The 20,756-nt window shown below is 59.0% G+C and overlaps 2 protein-coding genes across 4 annotated transcripts; both read right to left on the bottom strand.

Moving 5' to 3' along the window:
* Positions 1 to 84: 84 nt before the first annotated feature.
* RPS6KB2 (ribosomal protein S6 kinase B2) lies at positions 85 to 8,018 on the bottom strand. Of its 3 annotated transcripts, XM_017857152.1 has the most exons (15): positions 7,866 to 8,018; positions 7,468 to 7,508; positions 7,250 to 7,370; positions 6,897 to 6,965; positions 4,626 to 4,773; positions 2,871 to 2,928; positions 2,691 to 2,791; positions 2,486 to 2,576; positions 2,312 to 2,402; positions 2,081 to 2,188; positions 1,471 to 1,533; positions 1,252 to 1,329; positions 1,043 to 1,150; positions 834 to 946; positions 85 to 539 (listed from the first exon to the last, which is right to left on the bottom strand). In XM_017857152.1, exons 1-15 carry the CDS (start codon positions 7,947 to 7,949, stop codon positions 356 to 358), a joined length of 1,458 nt encoding a protein of 485 aa, XP_017712641.1. In that variant the 5' UTR covers positions 7,950 to 8,018; the 3' UTR covers positions 85 to 355. The 3 variants fall into 3 exon arrangements, with proteins under 3 accessions (XP_017712641.1, XP_017712640.1, XP_017712639.1); XM_017857151.1 differs by lacking the exons at positions 4,626 to 4,773; positions 6,897 to 6,965; positions 7,250 to 7,370; positions 7,468 to 7,508; positions 7,866 to 8,018 and adding an exon at positions 4,052 to 4,309; XM_017857150.1 differs by lacking the exons at positions 4,626 to 4,773; positions 6,897 to 6,965; positions 7,250 to 7,370; positions 7,468 to 7,508; positions 7,866 to 8,018 and adding an exon at positions 4,052 to 4,312 and having other exon boundaries at positions 2,081 to 2,402.
* A 3,222-nt stretch (positions 8,019 to 11,240) lies between these two features.
* On the bottom strand, positions 11,241 to 20,756 carry CARNS1 (carnosine synthase 1). The gene is given in 10 exon segments (XM_017857108.1): positions 11,241 to 13,458; positions 15,267 to 15,521; positions 15,524 to 15,549; positions 15,658 to 15,889; positions 16,656 to 16,741; positions 16,833 to 17,007; positions 17,246 to 17,733; positions 17,969 to 18,058; positions 18,804 to 18,945; positions 20,687 to 20,756. Coding segments are annotated over 7 exon segments (2,484 nt in total). The 5' UTR covers positions 17,729 to 17,733; positions 17,969 to 18,058; positions 18,804 to 18,945; positions 20,687 to 20,756; the 3' UTR covers positions 11,241 to 12,231.

Raw genomic sequence — 20,756 nt, 5'->3', positions numbered from 1 at the left:
CCTCCCTCCCGGACCAGGGATTCCCCCTAGCACAATGCAACCCACCCCTGCCCCCAGGCGTGCAGCGCAAAGAGTCAGGTCAGCGCCATGATTCAGCCCTTTAATCTTCCACGGGAGCAGCTAGCTGAGCGCGGGGCATGGTGGGCGGCAGGGCCCTGGCCCCAGCAGTCGTAGCCTGGAGCCCTCCGTGCCCATGATTCAGGGGCACAGCTGCCCCAGCAGACACACACTTTCACACGCACTCGCACCCCACTCCCAGACACACCCCCAGGTCTCTGAAACTGGCCCAGGGTCCTGCTGCCCTCACAGCCGCAGGGATAGGGCTCAAGGGCTGCCCTCCACCCCACCCTGCTTCCTAGCGTCCTGGACGCCCACGGCCCCTCTTGGACTTCTTGGTCCCTGAGGGGGGACGGATGGGGAGAGGGGCGGTGATCGAGGGTGGTGGTGGCGGTGGCAGGAGTGGAGGTAGAGGTGGCTCCACGGGCTCCGGCAGGCTGGGGCTGGGCCGAAACCCCTCAAAGGGGGAGAACTTGAGGGGGCTGCAGGGGAAACCAAGGCAGAGTAAGAGCCTCCTAGGCCCTGCCAGGGCCTGCCAGCACTCGATCAGGGAAGGCAGACTTTCCCACCTGCCCAGGCACACAGGCCGTGGGCTCCAGAAACTCCCACCTAGGCAGCCTGGCCGCAAGGAGGGTAGGGACTGAGGTCCCCATGGCAGACACAGCAACCTAAGCCAACACTGGCTGACAGACGTGGCCAAAGCACCCAAGGCTGGAGCTGGCGTCCTGCCTGCTAGTGTCCCTACCCCAGCCACACATCCCCACATCCCTCAGTACCTGATGGGGGCCCGGGGGCTACTGTTGAGGCGCCTGGGTGAGCGCAGCTTGGGCTGGAAGGAGAAGCCCTCCTTGATGCTGTCCAGGACAGACGGCGCCACGTACGTGAAGCCCTGGGGGTGGAGGCAGGGCCATGCGACACTCAGTAACTTCCATCCTTAGCCACCATCCCTGCCCTGGTCCCACAGTCCCCGGGCCCCCGCACTCACCAGGAAGGCCTGGTTGGCACTCTCGCTGAGGGCCGTGTCATCGGGACTGTCCACCGGCGTCTGCCGTGTGAAGCGGGTATCAAACTGGCTCACGTCCTCCTCTGACTGCTGTGGGCCGACCAGAGAGGGGAGGGGTCAGAGGGCACCAAGATGCGGGTTCTCCACTTGCCACCCGCCACCTGCCACCGGCCACTGGGCCTGCTGCTCACCAGACAGGGCCTGAAAGGGGGGTCCACACGCCGGGCCAGAAGGTCGTCCCAATTCATGTGCCGGAAAAAGGGATGCCTCTGTGGGTAGAGAATACCCCAAACCCACTAACAGCTCACCCTGCTTGCCCCCTTGGTCACTCCCTCTGCCCTGGGGCCCTGCCCCCGTTGCCCATACCCTTGGAGACTCAGCCCTACCCCTGGTGGTGGTCCCAAACCCACCTGCACATCAGCAGCATCCCCTGGACCACCCCCAATCCTCTGGCTGGGATTCCGTTTCAGAAACTGCGAGACCAGGAGAGAGGGTGAGGGCCTGGGTAGGTACTGTTCCTGTGTCCCCACGTCCCAGGGCTAGCTGGAGTGGGGGTCAGGTGACATGGGAGAGAATGCCTTTGGGTGTGGTTCCCACCTATGGATACCCTGGGGACTTTCAAGTTTTGGTCAGTGGAGCCACCTTCTCCACAAAGGCTTTGCAGAGGCTCCTGGGCCCTGGCATTGCCCCAAGGCGCTTTGGTGAGGCGCCAACTCCCCATGTGGCTGCCCGGCCTCCCCCTAACACCTCTGATGCTCGCCTTTGATGGAAGTGTGGCCAGCTCATCACAAGCACGTCCCCGGTTAGGACTCAGCCTAAGGTCTGGGCTAGGGCAGCAGCTGGTCTGTGACAGAGCTGAGACCTGGGCTGAATCCCCGACTTCAAGGGAGGGGCTCCTTTTACTCCCAGAGGCAAACTGCACAGGCCAGGGTGGCCCTGGCTTCCCCACAGCCCAGAGAGACTCAAGAACACATGCTGAGTGGCTGGCAGGGCCCCAGAGAAGAGAGAAAGGAGTCCCACCTTTTTGACAAGGTCCCGGGCATCTGGGGTGAGGTAGGGGGGCAGCGCCAGCTTGCCCTTGATGATCTTATCCATGGTTTTCTTCCGGTTCTCTGCAGTGAAGGGGGGCTGGAGGATGAGGAAGGTGAGAGGAGCCTTGTGGGCCTCCCACCAGGCCCTGCCCTTGCCCCAGTAGGGGGGGCTCCTCCCACCCCTGCCCCTGCCCTCCTCCTCCCAGGGCGCTGGACTTGCCGATCCAGTGAGCATGTCGTACATCAGGGCCCCCAGGCTCCACCAGTCCACAGCCCGGTTGTGGCCACTGCGCACCAGAATCTCAGGGGCCCTGGGGTCCAGGTGGAACTGTCAGTCAGGCCATGCCCCTTCGGGCTGTCCTCCCGACCCCTGGGCCAGCCAGGTGCCACTTACATGTACTCAATGGTGCCGCAGAAGGTGTGAGTGACGGCGCCCTCATGGATCGACTCCTTGCAGAGTCCAAAGTCAGTCAGTTTGATGTGGCCTGAGGAAGAGTGTTGGAGAGGCATGACCAGAGGCCCCCCCCACCCACAGAGCTCCTCGGCAATTCCCACAGATTGCAGACCCCGCCTGCAGCTGCCCGTGCACACATGCGCACCCTGGCTGCTGAGCATGATGTTCTCGGGCTTGAGGTCCCGGTAGATGATGCCCTGGGAGTGGAGATGGCCCAGGGCCAGCGTGATCTCGGCCAGGTAGAAGCTGCAGAAACAAGACAGGGTGCAGGTGGGAGTAGGGCAGGGACCTGGCGGCCTCAGGAAAGTGGAGGAGTAACACCCACCAGGCTGTATCTTCCAGGAAGATGCCCTCTCGCTCCAGATGCATGAAGAGCTCGCCACCTGCCACACAAACACGTCAGCAGCCACATGCTGGGTCCAAGTCCCTTTACACTTTCTGAGTCTTTATTTCTTCTTGGGGAAAGGGGGGCTCATAATTCCTGCCCTACCTGCCTCACAGAGCTGCCGTGGGGATTCAATTCAATTCAGCAAACATCTACCGACGCCTACTCGGTGCCTGGCCCTGTGCTGGGTGAAGCTGGGGACAGGATGAAGAGACCCAGCCACTGCCCTCAGGACGCTCAGTCTACTGGGGAGACAGACATGTACATGACGGCTCCAATACGCCAGGCCCAGGCCACAGCTCCAAGAGCGTAGCCCAAAAGATCTCGCAGAGGAGACAGGGAAGACAGAGTGAATCCCAACACAACAGAACAGAGAAAGTGCAGTTTGCTGGGACTTTAAGGGGATGCTGAGATGGACGGAGCGAATGTAGAGCATGGAGGCAGAAGCTCGCAGGGTTCATCTGGCCCAAACGAGGGAAAGGCAGGCCAAGACTGCTCACAGCCAGCAGGGGTCAGCCGGCCTAGGGGTGAGGCTTGATCTGGGCAGCAAGCCACAGGACTGAATAGAAGGTCCGGGAGCAGCCCCAGGCTCTACGACCTCAGCAGTCGGCAGAGGAGACACTAGAAAGCAGGTGAGCAGGAGGCCTCAGCCCAGTTAGAAAAATGCTCTGACCAACCCACCAGGCCCCTGAGAGTGGACGGATAGAGTAGGACGCTACAGTGAATGAACCAGTTGGACTGGGGACTTGACAGGATGCAGGGCACACAGGAGAGAACAAGAAGACAGGGAGGGGAGTAGGAAGAGACACAACCATCCTCTGGACTTCTACCCAAATTCCCACCATGCCCATCCACTCCCAACACACGTGAGGGACACAGTAGGTGCTGGACAGACGTTTGCTGAATGAATGAATGAATGAATGAATGATGGGACAGATGCACGGATGGATGGGTGGATGGGTAGGACAGAGTGGGGGCCCCTAGCCAACCCCCACAGACTCAACTCTCAAGAGCTTCCCCGCCAACCCCCACAGACTCATCTCTCAAGAGCTTCCCCCCAGAGCTTCCTATGCTGGCTCCCTGCCCCCGCCACACACCCCTGCCTGGGCCCGCACTCATACCACTGAGGCACTCAAGGATGAGGTAGAGTTTGCCACCAGTCTGGAAGGCATAGGCCAGTTCCACAATAAAGGGATGCTTCACAGACTCTAGAATGTTCCGCTCAGCCCGTGTGTGTGCTGTGTCCTTGGCGTTGCGCACAATTTTGGCCTGGAGACACAGGAATTGGTTAGAAACTAGGGCATCCAGGCCGGGCATGGTGGCTCACACCTGTAATCCCAGCACTCTGGGAGGCCGAGGCAGGCAGATCACCTGAAGTCAGGAGTTTGAGACCAGTCTGGCCAACATGGCAAAACCCCGTCTCTACTAAAATAGAAAATTAGCTGGGTACGATGGTACATGCCTGTAATCCCAGCTACTCAGGAGGCTGAGGCAGGAGAATTGCTTGAACCCAGCAGCAGAGGTTGCAGTGAGCTAAGATCACGCCACTGCACTCCAGCCTGGGTGTGAGTGATGGCGCACTCATGGATCGACTCCTTGCAGAGTCCAAAGTCAGTCAGTTNAGCTTCCCCCCAGAGCTTCCTATGCTGGCTCCCTGCCCCCGCCACACACCCCTGCCTGGGCCCGCACTCATACCACTGAGGCACTCAAGGATGAGGTAGAGTTTGCCACCAGTCTGGAAGGCATAGGCCAGTTCCACAATAAAGGGATGCTTCACAGACTCTAGAATGTTCCGCTCAGCCCGTGTGTGTGCTGTGTCCTTGGCGTTGCGCACAATTTTGGCCTGGAGACACAGGAATTGGTTAGAAACTAGGGCATCCAGGCCGGGCATGGTGGCTCACACCTGTAATCCCAGCACTCTGGGAGGCCGAGGCAGGCAGATCACCTGAAGTCAGGAGTTTGAGACCAGTCTGGCCAACATGGCAAAACCCCGTCTCTACTAAAAATAGAAAAATTAGCTGGGTACGATGGTACATGCCTGTAATCCCAGCTACTCAGGAGGCTGAGGCAGGAGAATTGCTTGAACCCAGCAGCAGAGGTTGCAGTGAGCTAAGATCACGCCACTGCACTCCAGCCTGGGTGTGAGTGATGGCGCACTCATGGATCGACTCCTTGCAGAGTCCAAAGTCAGTCAGTTTGATGTGGCTGAGACTCTGCCTCAAAAAAAAAGAAAAAAAAAAGGCTGGGCGCGGTGGCTCAAGCCTGTAATCCCAGCACATTGGGAGGCCGAGACGGGCGGATCACGAGGTCAGGAAATCGAGACCATCCTGGCTAACACAGTGAAACCCCATCTCTACTAAAAAATACAAAAAATTAGCCAGGCGAGGTGGCGGGCACCTGTAGTCCCAGCTACTCGGGAGGCTGAGGCAGGAGAATGGCGTAAACCCGGGAGGCGGAGCTTGCAGTGAGCTGAGATCTGGTCACTGCACTCCAGCCCGGGCGACAGAGCGAGACTCCGTCTCAAAAAAAAAAAAAAAAAACTGGGGGCATCCAGAGCTCCTCAGACCATCCACCTGTTACCTGCTGCCATGCTCTGTCACTCCATTGCATTTCTCCATAATTCCGCTGCTGTCAGCCGTCACCATTTCCAGGGATGGGTTTATTCTCTAACACAGGGTTTCTCAACCTGGGCACTACTGACACTTGGGACCAGGTCATTCTTTGTTGTGGGAGGCTGCCCTGTGCACCATGGGACGTTCGGCAGCATCCCTGGCCTGTACCCACCAGGTACCAGTAACACTCCTCTCTGGCCTTGACAATCAAAAATGTGTCCATGCCAGGCACAGTGGATCACACCTGTAATCCCAGCACTTTGGCAGGCTGAGGCGGGCGAATCACCTGAGGGCAAGAGTTCAAGACCAGACTGACCAACATGGTGAAACCCCGTCTCCACTAAAAAGTACAAAAACTAGGCCAGGCACAGTGGTTCATGACTATAATCCCAGCACTTTGGGAGGCCGAGCTGGGTGGATCACCTGAGGTTAGGAGTTCAAGACCAGCCTGGCCAACATGGCAAAAACCCATCTCTACTAAAAATACAAAAAAATTAGCCAGGTGTGGTGGTTCATGTCTGTAATCCCAGCTACTCGGAAGGCTGAGGCAGGAGAATCACTTCAACCTGGGAGGTGGAGGTTGCAGTGAGCCGAGATCGCACCACTGCACTCCAGCCTGCGTGACAGAGTGAGACTCCATATCAAAATAAATAAGTAAATAAATAAAAAGACAAAGATTAGCCAGGTGTGGCAGCACACGCCTATAATCCCAGCTACTCAGGAGGCTGAGGTAAGACAACTCCTTGAACCCGGGAGGCAGAGGTTGCAGTGAGCAGAGAGTGCACTACTGCACTTCAGTCTGGGCAACAAAGAGAGACTCCATCCCAAAAGAAAAAAAAAAAAGGCTAGGCGCGGTGGCTTATGCCTGTGATCCCAGCTCTCAGCACTTTGGAGGCCAAGGCGGGCGGATCACCTGAGATTAGGAGTTAGAGACCAGCCTGGTGAAACCCCGCCTCTACAAAAAATACAAAAATTAGCTGGGTGTGGTGGCAGGCACCTGTAATCTCAGCTATTCCGGAGGCTAAGGCACAAGAATCACTTGAACCTGGGAGCCGGAGGTGGCAGTGAGCCAAGATCACACCACTGCAATCCAACCTGGGTGACAGAGCGAAACTCCTTCTCAAAACAAGGAAAAAAAAAGTGTACAGACATGTTGTCAAATGTCTGCTGGGAGTCAAAATTGCTCCCATTGAGAATTACTGCAAGACAATACACATCACAACAGACAATAAACCAGTAAATGCCAAAGACAGGGCCCCTCCTCCACTGTGTTCCCTGCTGTCTTCCCAAAGCCTGGTACAGCACGTTGGGAATGGCAGTCACACAGTATTCCTTGGCTGAACAAGTGACTCACCTTCCTTAGGACTTTCATGGCATATATTTTGCCCAAGTTGGTGCCTTGCACCTTTCGCACCTGGAACACCTGTAGGGCAGGGGAGACAGGATCAACTTCCCTCTCCACATCCTATCTTCAAGAAGCCCCACCCTAAGCTCTGGCTTTGGGACCAAGAGGCCTAGGCCCTGCCAAGGGTGGGGCAGTGAAGATTTCAAGTCCGATTGGAGAGGATTTAGCCTTCCCTCCTTTATGTTTCTGGTTCTGAATCCCATTAGAAGCCCTGCTGATTCACAAGTCTAATTTGTTTTGAGAACCCTTTGCTGCCTTCAGAGGGAGGCTGTGAGGCAGGAGGAGAGTGCGCCCGCCCCTACCTTGCCATAGCCCCCCTTGCCCAGCACACGCAGCAGCTCAAAGCAGTGGGGCCCGATGCGCTCTGGGCAGAGGTTCACGCTGGTCTCAGTCAGCTCCACCTCTTCATAGTGTCCCACAGGCCTACAGACACAAGGAGTTAATGAGGACAAGGCTCTAGTGCTCCCCAGTTCCCCTTCCCCACTCCATTCCCCCCTCCCCCAACACGACCCTCACTCACTCCAGGCCAGCTGCCCTCAACTCGGCAAGGGGACACACGTCCTGTGAGAACCGAGGGGTAAGAGTCAAGGAAGGTGCCAGGATACCTCCCCGCTCCCGCTCAGGTTGGACTGCTTGGCCCAGGAGAGAAGGGTGTCAGGGATGGCAGCTGGCAGGGGGTGTGCAAGAACTGGGAAAAAGTCGAGGGCAGGAAAAGGAGAATCGGGGGAAAAGGCTGGGGTTCTGGAAGAGAGGTCGGGGTGAGGGTGGGATCAGAGCTTAATAGAGGCCGGGATCTGAGAAGGATCTGGGTCTGCAAAGGGTCGGAGCCCGCTCCGGGCGTGCGGAGCCGCCGCTCGGTTCTCGGCTGGATGACAGGATCGGCTCCAGGATCCAGTAGAGCCAGGGTGGGGCACTCACCGCGGAGCTGAGCTCTGGCTCACCCTCGCCCTCGCCCTCGCTGCCTTCCTCCGTCTCCAAATCCAAATCAAACACGGCCGCCATGGAGGCGCCGGCCCCGCGGGCCCCTCGGCCCGTACCTGGCCGCGCACCGACTGACAGTCCCGAACCTAAACATCATCTCTCCGCGACGGCGGCCGCGCGCGCCGATGACGCAAGGGGTCTTGCTCCCCCTCCGCAAAATCGCTTAGCCTAGTGGGGAACAAAGATGGCGTCCGTGGCAAGGCCTCTCGGGAATTGTAGTCCTAGAGTAGCTAGGCGCCCAGCCTTCAGCCTGCGGAATCCTCTCGGCAGGACTCTCGGTCTTCCCAGCACGGCTCTCTGCGAGCCCGTTTTGGTTCTACGGAGAGTTTTGAGTTTGGATGGGGCAGGGTCGGAAGTGTATGCAGGTGTGAATTTAATGCAATCCCCAGCCCTGTTGGAGCCGGGTACTGCCAGGCCGGCTGCGTGATGAAAGGCAGGTCGCGTTGCTTTCCGTTCGCTTCTGAAAGGGAGACACTGGCATCAGGGTCTCCTCAAAGTGCCTCTGGCTTGAGGACCCTGCAGATCGGAGCATTTACTGAGTGGCCAGCTCACTGCCAGGTTATGTTGCCAGGTTCCCGCCTTAAATAGGGTTTGGGGGTCAGTGATACACCTGTAAATATGAGATTTTGTTGGCGTTTACTCCCTCGTCAGTTTAAGCACATTTAGGCACCTGGTACAGAATAGACACTTCAAAAAACGTTGTTGAGGCTGGACACGATGCCTCACGCCTGTAATCGTAACACTTTGGGAAGCCAAGTCGGGAGGATCACTTGAGGCCAGGAGTTCAAGGTCACAGTGAGCTATGATGGTGCCACCGCACTCCAGGCTGGGTGACAGAGTGAGATCCTGTCTCAAAAAAACAAACAGGTCGGAGGCGGTGGCTCACACCTGTAATCTCAACACTTTGGGAGGCTGAGGTGGGTGGATCACTTGAGGCCAGGAGTTGATGAAACTCTGCCTCTACTATAAATACAAAAATTAGACAGGCGTGGTGGCACGCACCTGTACTCCCAGCTACCAAAGAGGCTGAGGTAGGAGAATCGCTTGAACCCGGGCAGCGGAGGTTGCAGTGAGCCAATATCGCGCCATTGCACTCCAGCCTGGGCGACAGAGTGAGAACAAGTCTCAAAACAAAACCCCAAAACTTGGCCGGGCACGGTGGCTCGGACCAGCTTGACCAACATGGAGAAACCGTGTCTCCACTAAAAACACAAAATTAGCGGGGCATGGTGGTGCATGCCTGTAATCCCAGCTACTCAGGAAGGCTGAGGCAGGTGAATTGCTTGAACCTGGAAAGTGGAGGTTGCAGTGAGCAAACATCACGCCATTGTAGTCCAGCCTGGACAACAAGAGCGAAACTTCGTCTCAAAAAAAAAAAAACAAAAAAAAACAAAAAACCCAAAACTTTACTGTTTTTTTCTTTTGTTTAGTTTTTCAGACAGGATCTTATGCTGTCACCCAGGCTGGAGTGCAGTGACAAGATCATGGCTTATTGCAGCCTTGACTTCTTGGGCTCCAGTGATTCTCCCACCTCAAATCCCAAGTAGCTAGAACGACAGGCACATGCCACCAAACCCAAACACCCGGCTGATTTTTTTTTTCTGTTTTCTTTTCCTTTCTTTCTTTTTTTTTCTTTTTAAGAGAGGAGGTCTTGTTTTGTTGCCCAGGAGGCTGGTCTTGAACTCCTGGACTCAAGTGATCCTCCTACCTTGGCCTCCCAAAGTGCTGTGATTACAAGCATGAGCCAGTGCACCCAGCAAAAAACAAAAACTCCGCTGACAGAATGAACACAGGCCAGGCAGAGTCGCTCATGCCTGCAATCCCAGCACTTTGTGAGGCTGAGGCGGGCAGATCACTTGAGGTCAGGAGTTCGAGACCAGCCTGACCAACATGGTGAAACTCCGTCTCTACTATATATACAAAAATTAGCCAGGTATGGTGGTACATGCCTGTAATCCCAGCTACTTGGGAGGCTGAGGCAGGAGAATCGCTTGAACCTGGGAGGCAGAGGTTGCAGTGAGCCAAGATCACGCCACTGCACTACAGCCTGGGCAACAGAGTAAGACTCCGTCGAAAAGAAAAGAAAAGAGAAAAGAAAAGAGAAAAAGAAAGAAAGAACACGCTCAACACAGCAAATCTGGTCTGTGACACGTGGTCTATGACTTTAGATTGAGTATGGATTTGGCAGGGTGCAGTGGTTCACACCTGCAATCCCAGCACTTTGGGAGGTTGAGGTGGGTCACTTAGACTGGTCAGGAGTCGGCGGGGGCGCGGGGTCGTCCGGGGGGGGGGCGGGGGGTGTTCGAGACTAGTCTGGCCAACATGATGAACCCCATCTCTATAAAACCAAAATTGGGCCCGGCGCGTGGCCCCCTCAAGCCTATAATCCCAGCCACTTTGGCGAGCCGGAGACGGGCGCCGTCACGAGGTCAGCGAGATCAAGACCATCCTGGGCATAACATCGGTGAAAACCCGTCTCTACTAAAAGAAATACAAAAATCTAGCGGCAAGGTGCCTGGAGTCCTGTATTCCCAGCGTACTCGGAGGCTGAGCGCGGTTAGAATGCGCGTAAACCCGGGGAGGCGGAGGCTTGGTTTCTATCGCCAGTGAGCTGGATGATCCAGCCACTGCCACTCCAGCCCTGGCGACAGAGCCAGACTCCGTCTCAAAAAAAAAAAAAAAAAAAAAAAAAAAAAAAAAAAAACCCAAAAATTAGCCGGGTCTGGTGGTGGGCGCCTGTAATCCCAGCTACTTGGTAGGCAGGAGAATCACTTGAACCTGGAGGCAGAGGTTGCAGTGAGCCGTGACTGTGCCACTGCACTCCACCCAGCCTGGGCAACAAGAGTGAAACTCTGTCTCAAAAAAAAAAAAAAAAAAAAAAAAAAAAGATTGGGTATGGATTCTTGTTGGATGGGGATGTGTGGGTGTGAATCTGGGCCAGACCAGGCCTTGGGTGTGAGTTCTGATTGTTGGAAGCTGTCTAGGTGTGCATTCCATTTGCACAGGGGAGGTTGGGTATGAACTGAGGTGGACAGAATTCAAGGGTCTCCAGGCACACAGAGGGTTATCTGGTTGGATGTGGCCCTTTGGTTGTAATTCCACCAAAGGAGATCCTCAGGTTCAGGTCTTGATGTGGGTATAGGGCAGGCCCCTGGCAACCCAGGGCAACCCAGACAACAGGCCAGTGGGGTGGTTTTCCCTTAGCTCCAGATGCTACAAGTATCCCCAATCCATCTCTTGAATCCCCTTCCCCACCCCCTATCTAGCTGATCCTGGGAGGAGTTGTCCAGTCCAGAGAACCTATCTAGACACTTCACTAGTACATAAGCCTTTATTTGGGGAGTGATGCTTGGGGAGCTGTCTCCAGTTTCTGTGCTGCACAGAGGCAGGAGTTCTTAAAGCATCTTCCCTGAACGAGGAAGAGAATGTAGACTCCTTTGCCAATGCTAGTTAGGTGTCCCGGAGGCCAAAGCACCAAAGCTCGGTGGAGAAGGTTTGTGATGCATAGGAGGGAGGCGTTCACATGTCTCAGGGCCACTCGTGAATGAGGGCAGGGAGGTGAGGGGGGGCCTAGAAGCTGAATGGGCATGTAAGACTTGATCAAAACAGAAACCTGGACTCTGCATCATGTCCTGTGACCCACCCTCCACTGTGGTATAACGCTGGAGCAGTCATTTTTCCTCTCTCAGCCTGTTTCCTTTCATCGGGGGAACGCAGGCAGCAGTGTCTGCCCGGGGTGAGCAGAAAGAGGATTGCTTCTGTCCACAGTCCACCTGCCTCTACCGTTCAGGCCGAATGAGGCAGGTTGGATGCCGCCAAGTTTTTAGCAGGCTCTAGAGCTATCCTAGAATTTGGGTAAGAGAAAGACAAGGGTTCTAGTCTCAGGTTTTTCTAGGATTTGTCCAAGGCTTGGGGCCCAGCCACGTACTCTCCTCTTGTAGGTGGCAGGAAGAGAGTGAGACCTGGAGGGGTGGACAGGAGGGGCTGGGTTTGGGCCCACTCCCACCTGGGGAGCTGGTGGCAGAGCGGTGTGTGTGTGTGCGGTCATTGTCACTTCTCCAAGTCTAGAATGCTGGGGAAGCTGTGGGCTGGACTGGGGCCTTTGGGAGGGCAAGAGGCCCTTGAGTCCAGGATGCCTTGGTGTCAAAATTGCCCTGCTGCTCTGAAACAGACCTAGGCATTGCAGCAGGCCAGGCTGGGGCTGGGGCATGGTGAGGTGGAGAGAGGCAGGAAGAGCTCCAGGGAGTAGAGGGTACCACAGTCCCTACTCCCAGCACTGCTTCCCTGCCCCCTGGCCCCAGTGCTATTTGAAGTGAGACAGAAAGTGAGCAACAGGGTAGCTGGGCCCATCAATGCCCAGGCCCTGGCAGAGGCCCAGCAGGCGGAGGCGGGCCTCGGTGGGACTGGACCCGGCACAGGCCACACTGCAGTAGGGTTCCTCGTACTCCCCAGGCACCAGGGCCTCCTCCAGCAGATTGAGGCGTAGCAGGCCACGGTCGTGCAGGGCCTGCAGGGTCTCACGGCTGGCAGTGGAACTCAGGGCCTGCAGGTGCTGGGACACAAGGCACATGACGCCCACCAGGTGGCCACGAGCACGTGGGCGGGTGGGCAGGGCAGGCCGCAGGCCGCAGGCCACCATAACAGCAGCCAGCAGCAGGTCCACGCCATAGAGCTCCAGGATCCAATCACGCAGGTAGAAGCCACCCATGCGGGGGTTGATCTCGATAAGCCGAGGCCCAGCCCCGGTCAGCTTGAGCTCCACGTTGAAGACCCCATCGAGCAGCCCGCAGCCCAGGCAACAGCGGAAGGCTGCCTGCACCATCTGTGCCTCCTGCTCTGGTGCCAGCCCGGTGGGCATGCAGGCCGCCGTCTCAGTGAAGCCAGGCAGCCTCGTGGGGCCATTGTCAGAGACAAAGGCAGCCAGCAGCCGCCCGCCAAACAACACCAGGTCCACATCGTGCTCGGTGCCCTCCACAAACTCCATCAGCAGCATGGCATTGCCCCAGCCCAGCCCAATGCCCGGGTGGTCAGCCTCGCCCTGCAAGTCTCGGGTAATCCGGGAAAAGTGCTCATGGCACTGTGGCGCATCCTCTACCAGCCGCACGCCCACTGCACCTGCCCCGAACTCCAGCTTCATGACACCTGGCAGGGGTACCTGGTGCACGGCCCTCTCCACATCAGCCTCGCTCTCCAGTGGGCAGCAGGGCACAGCATGGAGGGAGGGCGCAGGCCAGGGTGGGCCATGGTGGCGCAACAGGTGCAGCTGGGTGAGGCTCTTCTTCTTGGCCAGGCGCATGGCAGCTGGGGGGCTGCAGGGCAGACCCAGCTCCTGGCAGAGCAGGGCTGTGAGCACCAGGCAGTCGTCCCAGTAGGAGAAGCAGCCATCTAGCTTTAGGCCGCGAGCCCGCACCAACTCTGCCAGCAGCCGTGCATTCTCCTCATCCCTCCGATGCTCGGTCATGTCAAAGTGGATGAAGGTCTGTACCAACTGGGATGCATAGTGGTTGGGGTCTGACTCCACGAGGTGCAGCTGCAGAAGCCACAGGGCGGGGCATATCCAAGTCAGCCAGTACTGGGTGCTAGGGGAATAGGATGGGGCCTAGGATGGCCCAGGTCTTCGGGGGATACGAGTGCACAAACACTAGGTGCTCAATAAATATGTGTTGAGGATTGACTGAATAAATAGAAGAGGCAGAAGTACGACACCTAATACAGGCTGGAGGGGAGGGAAGGCGTCCTAGAGGAGGCAATGCCTAAGCTGGGAGCTGAAGAATAAGAGTCAGCCAGGTGGCTGCAGGAGGAAAAGGCATGATCTGGGTGGGAGGGGCTGCAGCACAGAGAGGAGGGTGTGAGAGAGCACGGCGGACTCTATCCCACAGGCAGCCTCACTGGCCGGGGCTTGCAGAGAAACTACCAGGGCTGGGGCTGGGGACAAGTGGTTTGGTCATCATTCACCCCATGTGCTCTGACATTGGGAGGAATCCAGTGGGGCCCCGTGCCCCTAAAGCTTACTGCCTGCTGGGGGAACCCAGGACAGAGGCAGCCACTGAAGAGAGAGGGAGGGCGGCTCTCTGCAAAGTAACACAGCCTCAGCAGTGGAGCGGCATTCCAAGTGGAGAAAACACTGAGCAAGGCAGGGAACACAGAGGTGGTGGCCCCAGGGGGTGCTGCATGGTGGGGGAGGGGAGAGGAAGCCACTTTGCTAGATTAGGGCCAGCTTGAGACAGCCTGTTTTCTTATCTGTTCAATGGGGACAAGAATGTCTACTTGGCTGGGTGCACACCTGTAATCCCAGCACTTCGGGAGGCCAAAGCAGGAGGATCGCTTGAGCTCAGGAGTTCAAGACCACCCTGCACAACAGAGTGAGATACGGTCTCTACTAAAAATTTTAAAAATTAGCTGAGCACGCCGGGCCCGGTGGCTCACGCCTGTAATCCCAGATCTTTGGGAGGCCAAGGCGGGCAGATCACTTGAGGTCAGGAGTTCGAGACCAGCCTGGCCAACATGGTGAAACTCTGTCTCTACTAAAAATACAAAAATTAGCCGGGTATGTTGGCGCACACCTGTAATCCTAGTTACTCAGGAGGCTGAGGCACGAGAATCACTTGAACCCAGGAGGCGGAGGTTGCAGTGAGCCAAGATTGTGCCATTCCACTGCAGCCTGGGAGACAGAGTGAGACTCCGTATTAAAAAATAAAATAAAATAAAAAATAAAAAAAATTAGCCGGGCTGAGGTGGGAGGATCGCTTGAGCCCAGGAAGTCGAGGCTGCAGTGAGCTGTGATCGCACCACCGGCACTCCAGTCTGGCCAACAGAGTGAGAACCTGTCCCCAAAGTCTACCTGCCTGGCTCGCTCCAGATTCTGTAATGTGAGGCCCTGCTATGAACTTGATTCAGGATCTGTATGCGGCTCCCCAGCACCCTCTACGGGTCCTGTGTGCCAAGTGTCAGGAATTCAACCTCAAAGGGCCCGCCCTTTCCCCAGGACAGAGCCAGGCTCCTTAGCCTGGCATTCAAGGCCCCCGCTCTGGCGCTAACGCTGTCCCTCGCCCAGCCCATCTACCCGGGCTCCTCTCCTCTTTCTGCGGAGGCCTCCTTGCCTCTCCCCAGGGCCTCTCACTCCAGGCAGGGACAGAACTAGCGGAGTCTCCCCACCCTCTCAGGACGGCAGACCCCGCCCCTACACCCAGGCTTCCGGGTACCGGGCCAGGATGTCCCGCCCAAGCACCGCCCCTAGCGCGGGGGGTCCCGCCCCAAGGGCGTCCCTTTGCTCCAGGCCCCGCCCCAGAGTCTCGCCTCCACCGCTCGGGCCAGGACCTGGGGCCCAGCCCCGCCCACCTGGAGCCCGTAGTCGCGCGCCGCTTCCCACACGAACTTCTTGCTGACGCCGCCCGCGCCGACCACCAGCAGCTGCTTGCCCTCCATGAGGCAGCGCGCCGACCGCCGGAGCATGGTCTCCACCAGCGGCGCGGCCGCCGCCTCGTCGGCTGCCGGCCCCAGCCGCGGCGCGGCCCACAGTCCCTCGAGCGCGCCGCACGCCTCCAGGCACAGGCCGCCGTTCAGCTCCAGGGCCCACGGGGGTCAGCAGGCGCCGCGGCCGCTGTCAGGGCGAAATCCACGCCTGGCCCGCCCGGGGCGGGGGACGCGAGCTCAGCCGCGGCAGCCCCGCCCTCCTGCCCCTGGCCCTCGGCTCCGGGCCCTGGCCCCGGTCCCGGCCGCCCTCACTCACCCAGGAAGTCCGTGTGCGCCCGGCGCCCGCCGCGCTGCTCGGCACTCAGGCCGGCCTCCAGAGCCAGCATGGCAGTCAGCGCGGCCTCGGCCGCCGCCTTAACGCGCTGCCGCACGGCCGCCACCTGCGCCTCCTCGCCCAGGCCGCACTGGGCCAGCGCCACCTCCAGCGTCCTCGGCAGGGAGTTGTGGTGCCGTAGAGGTCGGTCTCCGCGGCCCACGCCGCACACCACCTGGGCAGGGGGCGGCTCAGAGGGAGGCCCACACACTCCTGCCCCCCACGCACACCCCCACCCCCTTGTGCCGAGATTCAGACCAGACCCCTCGCTGGACATTCAAGAAGCCCCGTCCTCCAGCATGTCTTAAATTGCACACGAGCTATACCTGCCACTCCCCATCTGGTCCCTAGACTCCTCCAGGGATTCTACCCAGGCTTCCAGGCCCAGCTGGGGTCCCCCTCCAGGATGGCTCCTGCAGCCCTGAGGGCCTGGGCCACCCTGGTGTGCCCCGCCCTAGCATCTCCCTGGGGCACACCTCTCCCCTACCCCACTGGAGCTCCCTGAGAGCAGGGTCGAATCTCTCCCTCTCAGTGTAGCCTAGAGCTGGATACCCAGTAGGGTCCCTAAAAGCCCTCCTGAACTCCCCAGCTTAGAGGCCCCTCCTGAAGGGCTCCAGGCACTAGAGGTTTATCAGGAAGCCCTGGGTCAGCCTATAGGTGGGCAAGACTCTCTGGAAAGACAGTTCAGCTCCCTGGGCCCTGGTACTACCCAGCGTGGGGCTGAGCACAGGGGCAGGGGTTCTTGGTGTGGGAGGGGTTCTGGAAGGGTTGCAGGAAAGTGAAGACGGGTCACACCCAGTAGTTTCCCCAGAGGCAACTTCGATCCCTCTAAGGATTTTGTCCTCTCTGCCCAAAGACGGCTCAGGGGCCCTTGGCAAACCACTGGGACTGGACTGGGGTGTGGCAGGCAGGGTCACAACCTGGGCCTGGGCCACACTCACCTTGCTCAGCAGTGGCCTGTCACCCTGTGTCCGACACACCACAGCACAGATTCGCACGGCCAGGCCAGGGCCAGGTGAAGGACCATCTAGGGGAAGACAGGGAGGTCTAAGGCCAGCACAGAGTGGCCAGAAGGCCACACCAAGCTCCCACCCCTGGCCAGCCCAGGTGACTCTCACCTGAGCAGGGCAGCTGGACAGGTGGGTACACAGCCTCCACCAGGACACTCTCCTCCTCCTCCAGCTTCTCCAGCAGTGCCAGCACTGTGTTCACCACTGCACCCAGCTCTGCCCGTGGGTGCAGACGCAATGCCTGCCGCCCCCGCCAGCGCCAGCCACTGAGCTTCACAGCCACCTGCAGCAAGGAGGGGAAAGGGGCCTCCTGGACACCACCCCAGGTACTGCAGGGTGGGGTGCTTCCACCACAGGAGCCGGTGAGTAAACTGAGGCAAAAGGGCAGGGGATTGCCCTAGAGATGGGGCAGTGGCAGGGCTAAGAGGTAGGGACACCTTCCCAGCCAGACTTGGTAGCCGTGCCTGGGTCCCATCCTGCTGGCATCTGTACAGACCTCAGGGTGGACAAGAGCCTGTTACCTGCAGGACATCACCCAGGGCCTCGGAGCGCAGAAAAGCCTCCACTTCCTCTTTCACCAGCGTCTCTTGGCCCTCTTTGCCACTCAGCTCCACCAGCCGTAGCCCTGGGCTGGAATCCCCTCCGCGCAGCAGCCCTGGCGGCTTGTAGGTGAATGCCAGGGTCGCTGGCACAGCCACACCACCCTGCTGGGCCAGCAACTGCCTTGTCAGCAGCCGGTCCTCCAGCAGCCGGGCCAGCTCAGCCGAAGCTCCTGTGGGGCAGGTCAGGTCACGGGCGAGTTCTGCTGCCTCTCGGCCCCGGCTGGGCCCCAGACCCAGGCCTGCCAGAAAGTAGGTGGCACGGCGTGGGGGGACAAAGTCATCCAGGAATGTCAGGCCCCCAGGGTGGAAGCTCACAGCCTTGGAGACCAGCAGGGCTGCCTCACCCGGCTGTCCAGGTGCTGGCACCTTCATCAACCAAGCAGGGGACAGGCAAAGGAGCATGTTTCCTGTGGGCAGAGAAGGCAAGTGGCTGGCCAGGGAAGGCTTGATGGCCCATGCCCGGGCCCTTGGGTAGCGGAGTGGGGGCAGCTGATCCCAGAACCCATCCCCACTCGGCATGGCAGCTGCTCCAGTGGAATGCAGGCAGTTGCCAGGGTTGGCGGGTATTTTGGGATGTCGCTGGGCCAGGGCAGGGCTGCCCTTTCTGTAGAAGGGGATGGGGAAACTTGAGCACGCACTCACCCGGGCTCTGGACCCCACCCTCCAGCAGCACAGGCAGAAAGGTGCTGGGGGAGCCCAGAACGCACAAGGTCACCTCCGCCCCAGGACAGCCTCGGGAAAAAGAACATGGCCCAGCTCACCAGGGGCGCCCTTGTTGTCTCTCTGCCCACCTTCCACCACCTCCACACCCATGGCCTCACCCTGGGCCCCCACAGTTTTCCCAGGAATCGGACGAGACAGGGGACAGACAGGGAGTGGATGTGCCCGCCAGTCCTGCCCTGTGAGACGGGCCCCCCCTTGCTGCAGTTGTTCTAGAAGTGCTGCAGGCTGGGTGACTGGAGACCTGGGTTCTAGCCTGAGCTCTGACTTTCTGTGTGACCTTGGAGGCGTCAGTGTTCCTCCGAGCCCCTGTTTCCCAGTTTGTACAATGGGACCAAGTCTGTGATTCTCAGGTATTCTACCTGCGAACCCTCTGTCCACACAAAATCTGTATATACAGCAGGCGTGGGAGGGGCAGAAGGGGAGGAGTCTGGGAGGTCTCAGCTGATGAGCTGCCTCCACTGCAGCTCCCAAGACCTTTCTCTAGAAGCTTCAGTGCCACACAACATGGTTTCCCAATCCCAGGGCTGGGTCTTTCTGGGGAGGGGGTGAGGGCAGAGAGCCCAATCCTTGACCTCACTGGTGCCAGATGCCCTTGCAAACAATGTTTGCCTACCCTAGGCCAACTAGCTGTGCCTTTCCTGCCTTCAGACCGAACCAGAGCCTGGGGGAAGGGGCTCATGGATGAGTAAACAGACTGGGCTGGGGGACCCTCCCTGCCCCCAGGGGTGCCCCCCTCCAGGGAGCCCTTGGGCACCTGTGCGGGGCGCCTGGCTGCGGTCCTGAGTCTCCGGAAGGCCAGCTTGCTGCAGACAGCTCTGCAGGAGGCTGTAGTAGTAGACAGTCCAGGCCCGGGCCTCGGTCCCCTCGGGGGATCCCTTGCAGTCCAGGCCCACGTCCTGGCGCCAGGAGCCAGGGAAGCAGCCTGTGGGCGGCAGGCCAGAGCCCCCTCCCCAGGGGCCCTCATCCTCCAGGTCCTTGGAGCCCAGTGGGCAATCCCACTCGGGACCAGATGGATCCAGGGAGAGCTGAGAGGGCAGAAGTGGTGGGTCTTGGGCAGGATGGGCCAGTGGTCACATTAAGTCACCCAAGGGTGTAAGCCCCCCACTCTCCCAGCCTGGGCTGTGTTCAGGGCTGACACTGTCCCGGGGACTAGGAGAGGAAAGGCCTGTGTTGGGGGTGAAGGCGCATTAATGGGAACGCGATGGTGGGAGTGCTTTGTAAACGCGAGGGTGTGGTGCCCCTGGAGGAATGGCAGGAAGCAGTGTCCTGCCGACCAGCACCCCCCGCGCCCCCACGCTGGGCTCCGCCTTAGCTTGCTTCACAGCAGCAGAGTTTTCTGCTGGTTTTGTTCATGGAGGCAACCCCAGCACCTAAACCGTGCCTGGCACACAGCCACTGCTCAGTAAATGTTTGTTGACTGAAGAGCAGGTGAATGAACGAACCCAGCCATCACTCTGGGGTGGCTTATTTCTCTCTCATGACCCAGCATGGAGTGTGCTGACACCTAAATGTGATTCCACTGTCATCTCCACGTAGGCCTTGAAGCCCTACTGTGTGCCCAGCCCTGGGCTAGACATTAGGAGGGGGAGGGCTGGGACCCCTCTTTGCAGATATTTTGAGTCATGGAAATGCTTTCTTTGGATGAAACCTAATGTCCCTACCCTCTCTGAGGCTGGCGCACCCCACATGGGGCTGCTGGGAGGCTCCGTGTGAATGGAATTCTTGTTCTTTGCAGTCCCCAGGCCTGGACAGGGGACTCAAAGCCACCTTGAGCAAGCTATGAGGTGTCTTTGGGCCTTGTTGCCTGGTGCCTGCCCTGTCCCATCCGCTGGGGGCTGATGAGGCTGGGACGAAGAGAATCTCTTGGTTGTTGGGAGATGGTGTGCTGTGGCCCAGACAGCAGAGAACTAGGCCTCACACCTGGGCTTGAATCCCAGTTTGCCAGGGCCAGAGCCTCTGTGCCCTCTCCTAGAAGGTGAGCTCCCTGAGGGGCCATGGAATGAATGACTGTCACAGGGCACTAAGAGTGCCCACCTCCCAGGACACAGCCGCAGGGTGGGGGTGAGGGAGCTGGTTGTGAGTCTAAGCTCTCTGCATGGGGCAACCCCAGGCTTAGGTCCTGGGTGCTGCCTGCTGTCCTCTGGGCCCTCTCTCTGCCCAGGGACTTGGGCCTTGTGGGGGAGGGACCGCAGGAGACTCACCATCTCGTGGGTAGAGTGGCTGAAAGACTGATGGCAGAGACAGAGGGACAGAGAGACGAAGGAGTCAGGGCAGCCAGGTCCCTGCCTGGCCTTCCAGCCCCTAGACTTTGGGAGTGGAGAGGTGGCCGACACCTGTCCCTGCAGAGAGAGGCCAAGACCGCCTCACCCCCACCCTGAAGATGGGGAGGGATTTCTACTGCCCAAACCCAGTGGCTCCTGCCCCAAGGCGCTCACAGGTCCTTCCTGCCCTAGGGTCCCAGCTCGGCTCTGCCCCTCCAGCGCGGGGGGAGTGGGGGGCACCGGTTCCCGGGGGTGGGGAGCGTAGCGTCCAGGGTCCCGCCGCGGAGCGTGGGCGCGTGGGGTTCTCGTCCCCGCGACTCCTGCCCCGGCTGCCCCCCTCCCTGGCTCTCCCGGGGCGGGGCCGGAGCCGGAGTACCTGGCGGCTGTAGCGGCTGGGCGGGCGTGGTGGGCGGACTCGGACCGGGCGGGATGCAGCGGCGACGGCG

This window comes from Rhinopithecus bieti, unplaced genomic scaffold, assembly GCF_001698545.2.
Source record: "Rhinopithecus bieti isolate Rb0 unplaced genomic scaffold, ASM169854v2 scaffold_44159, whole genome shotgun sequence".
Classification (NCBI taxonomy): Eukaryota; Metazoa; Chordata; class Mammalia; order Primates; family Cercopithecidae; genus Rhinopithecus; species Rhinopithecus bieti.
The sequence above is the reverse complement of the archived record's forward strand: the minus strand, read 5'-3'. Positions and strand labels throughout refer to the sequence as shown.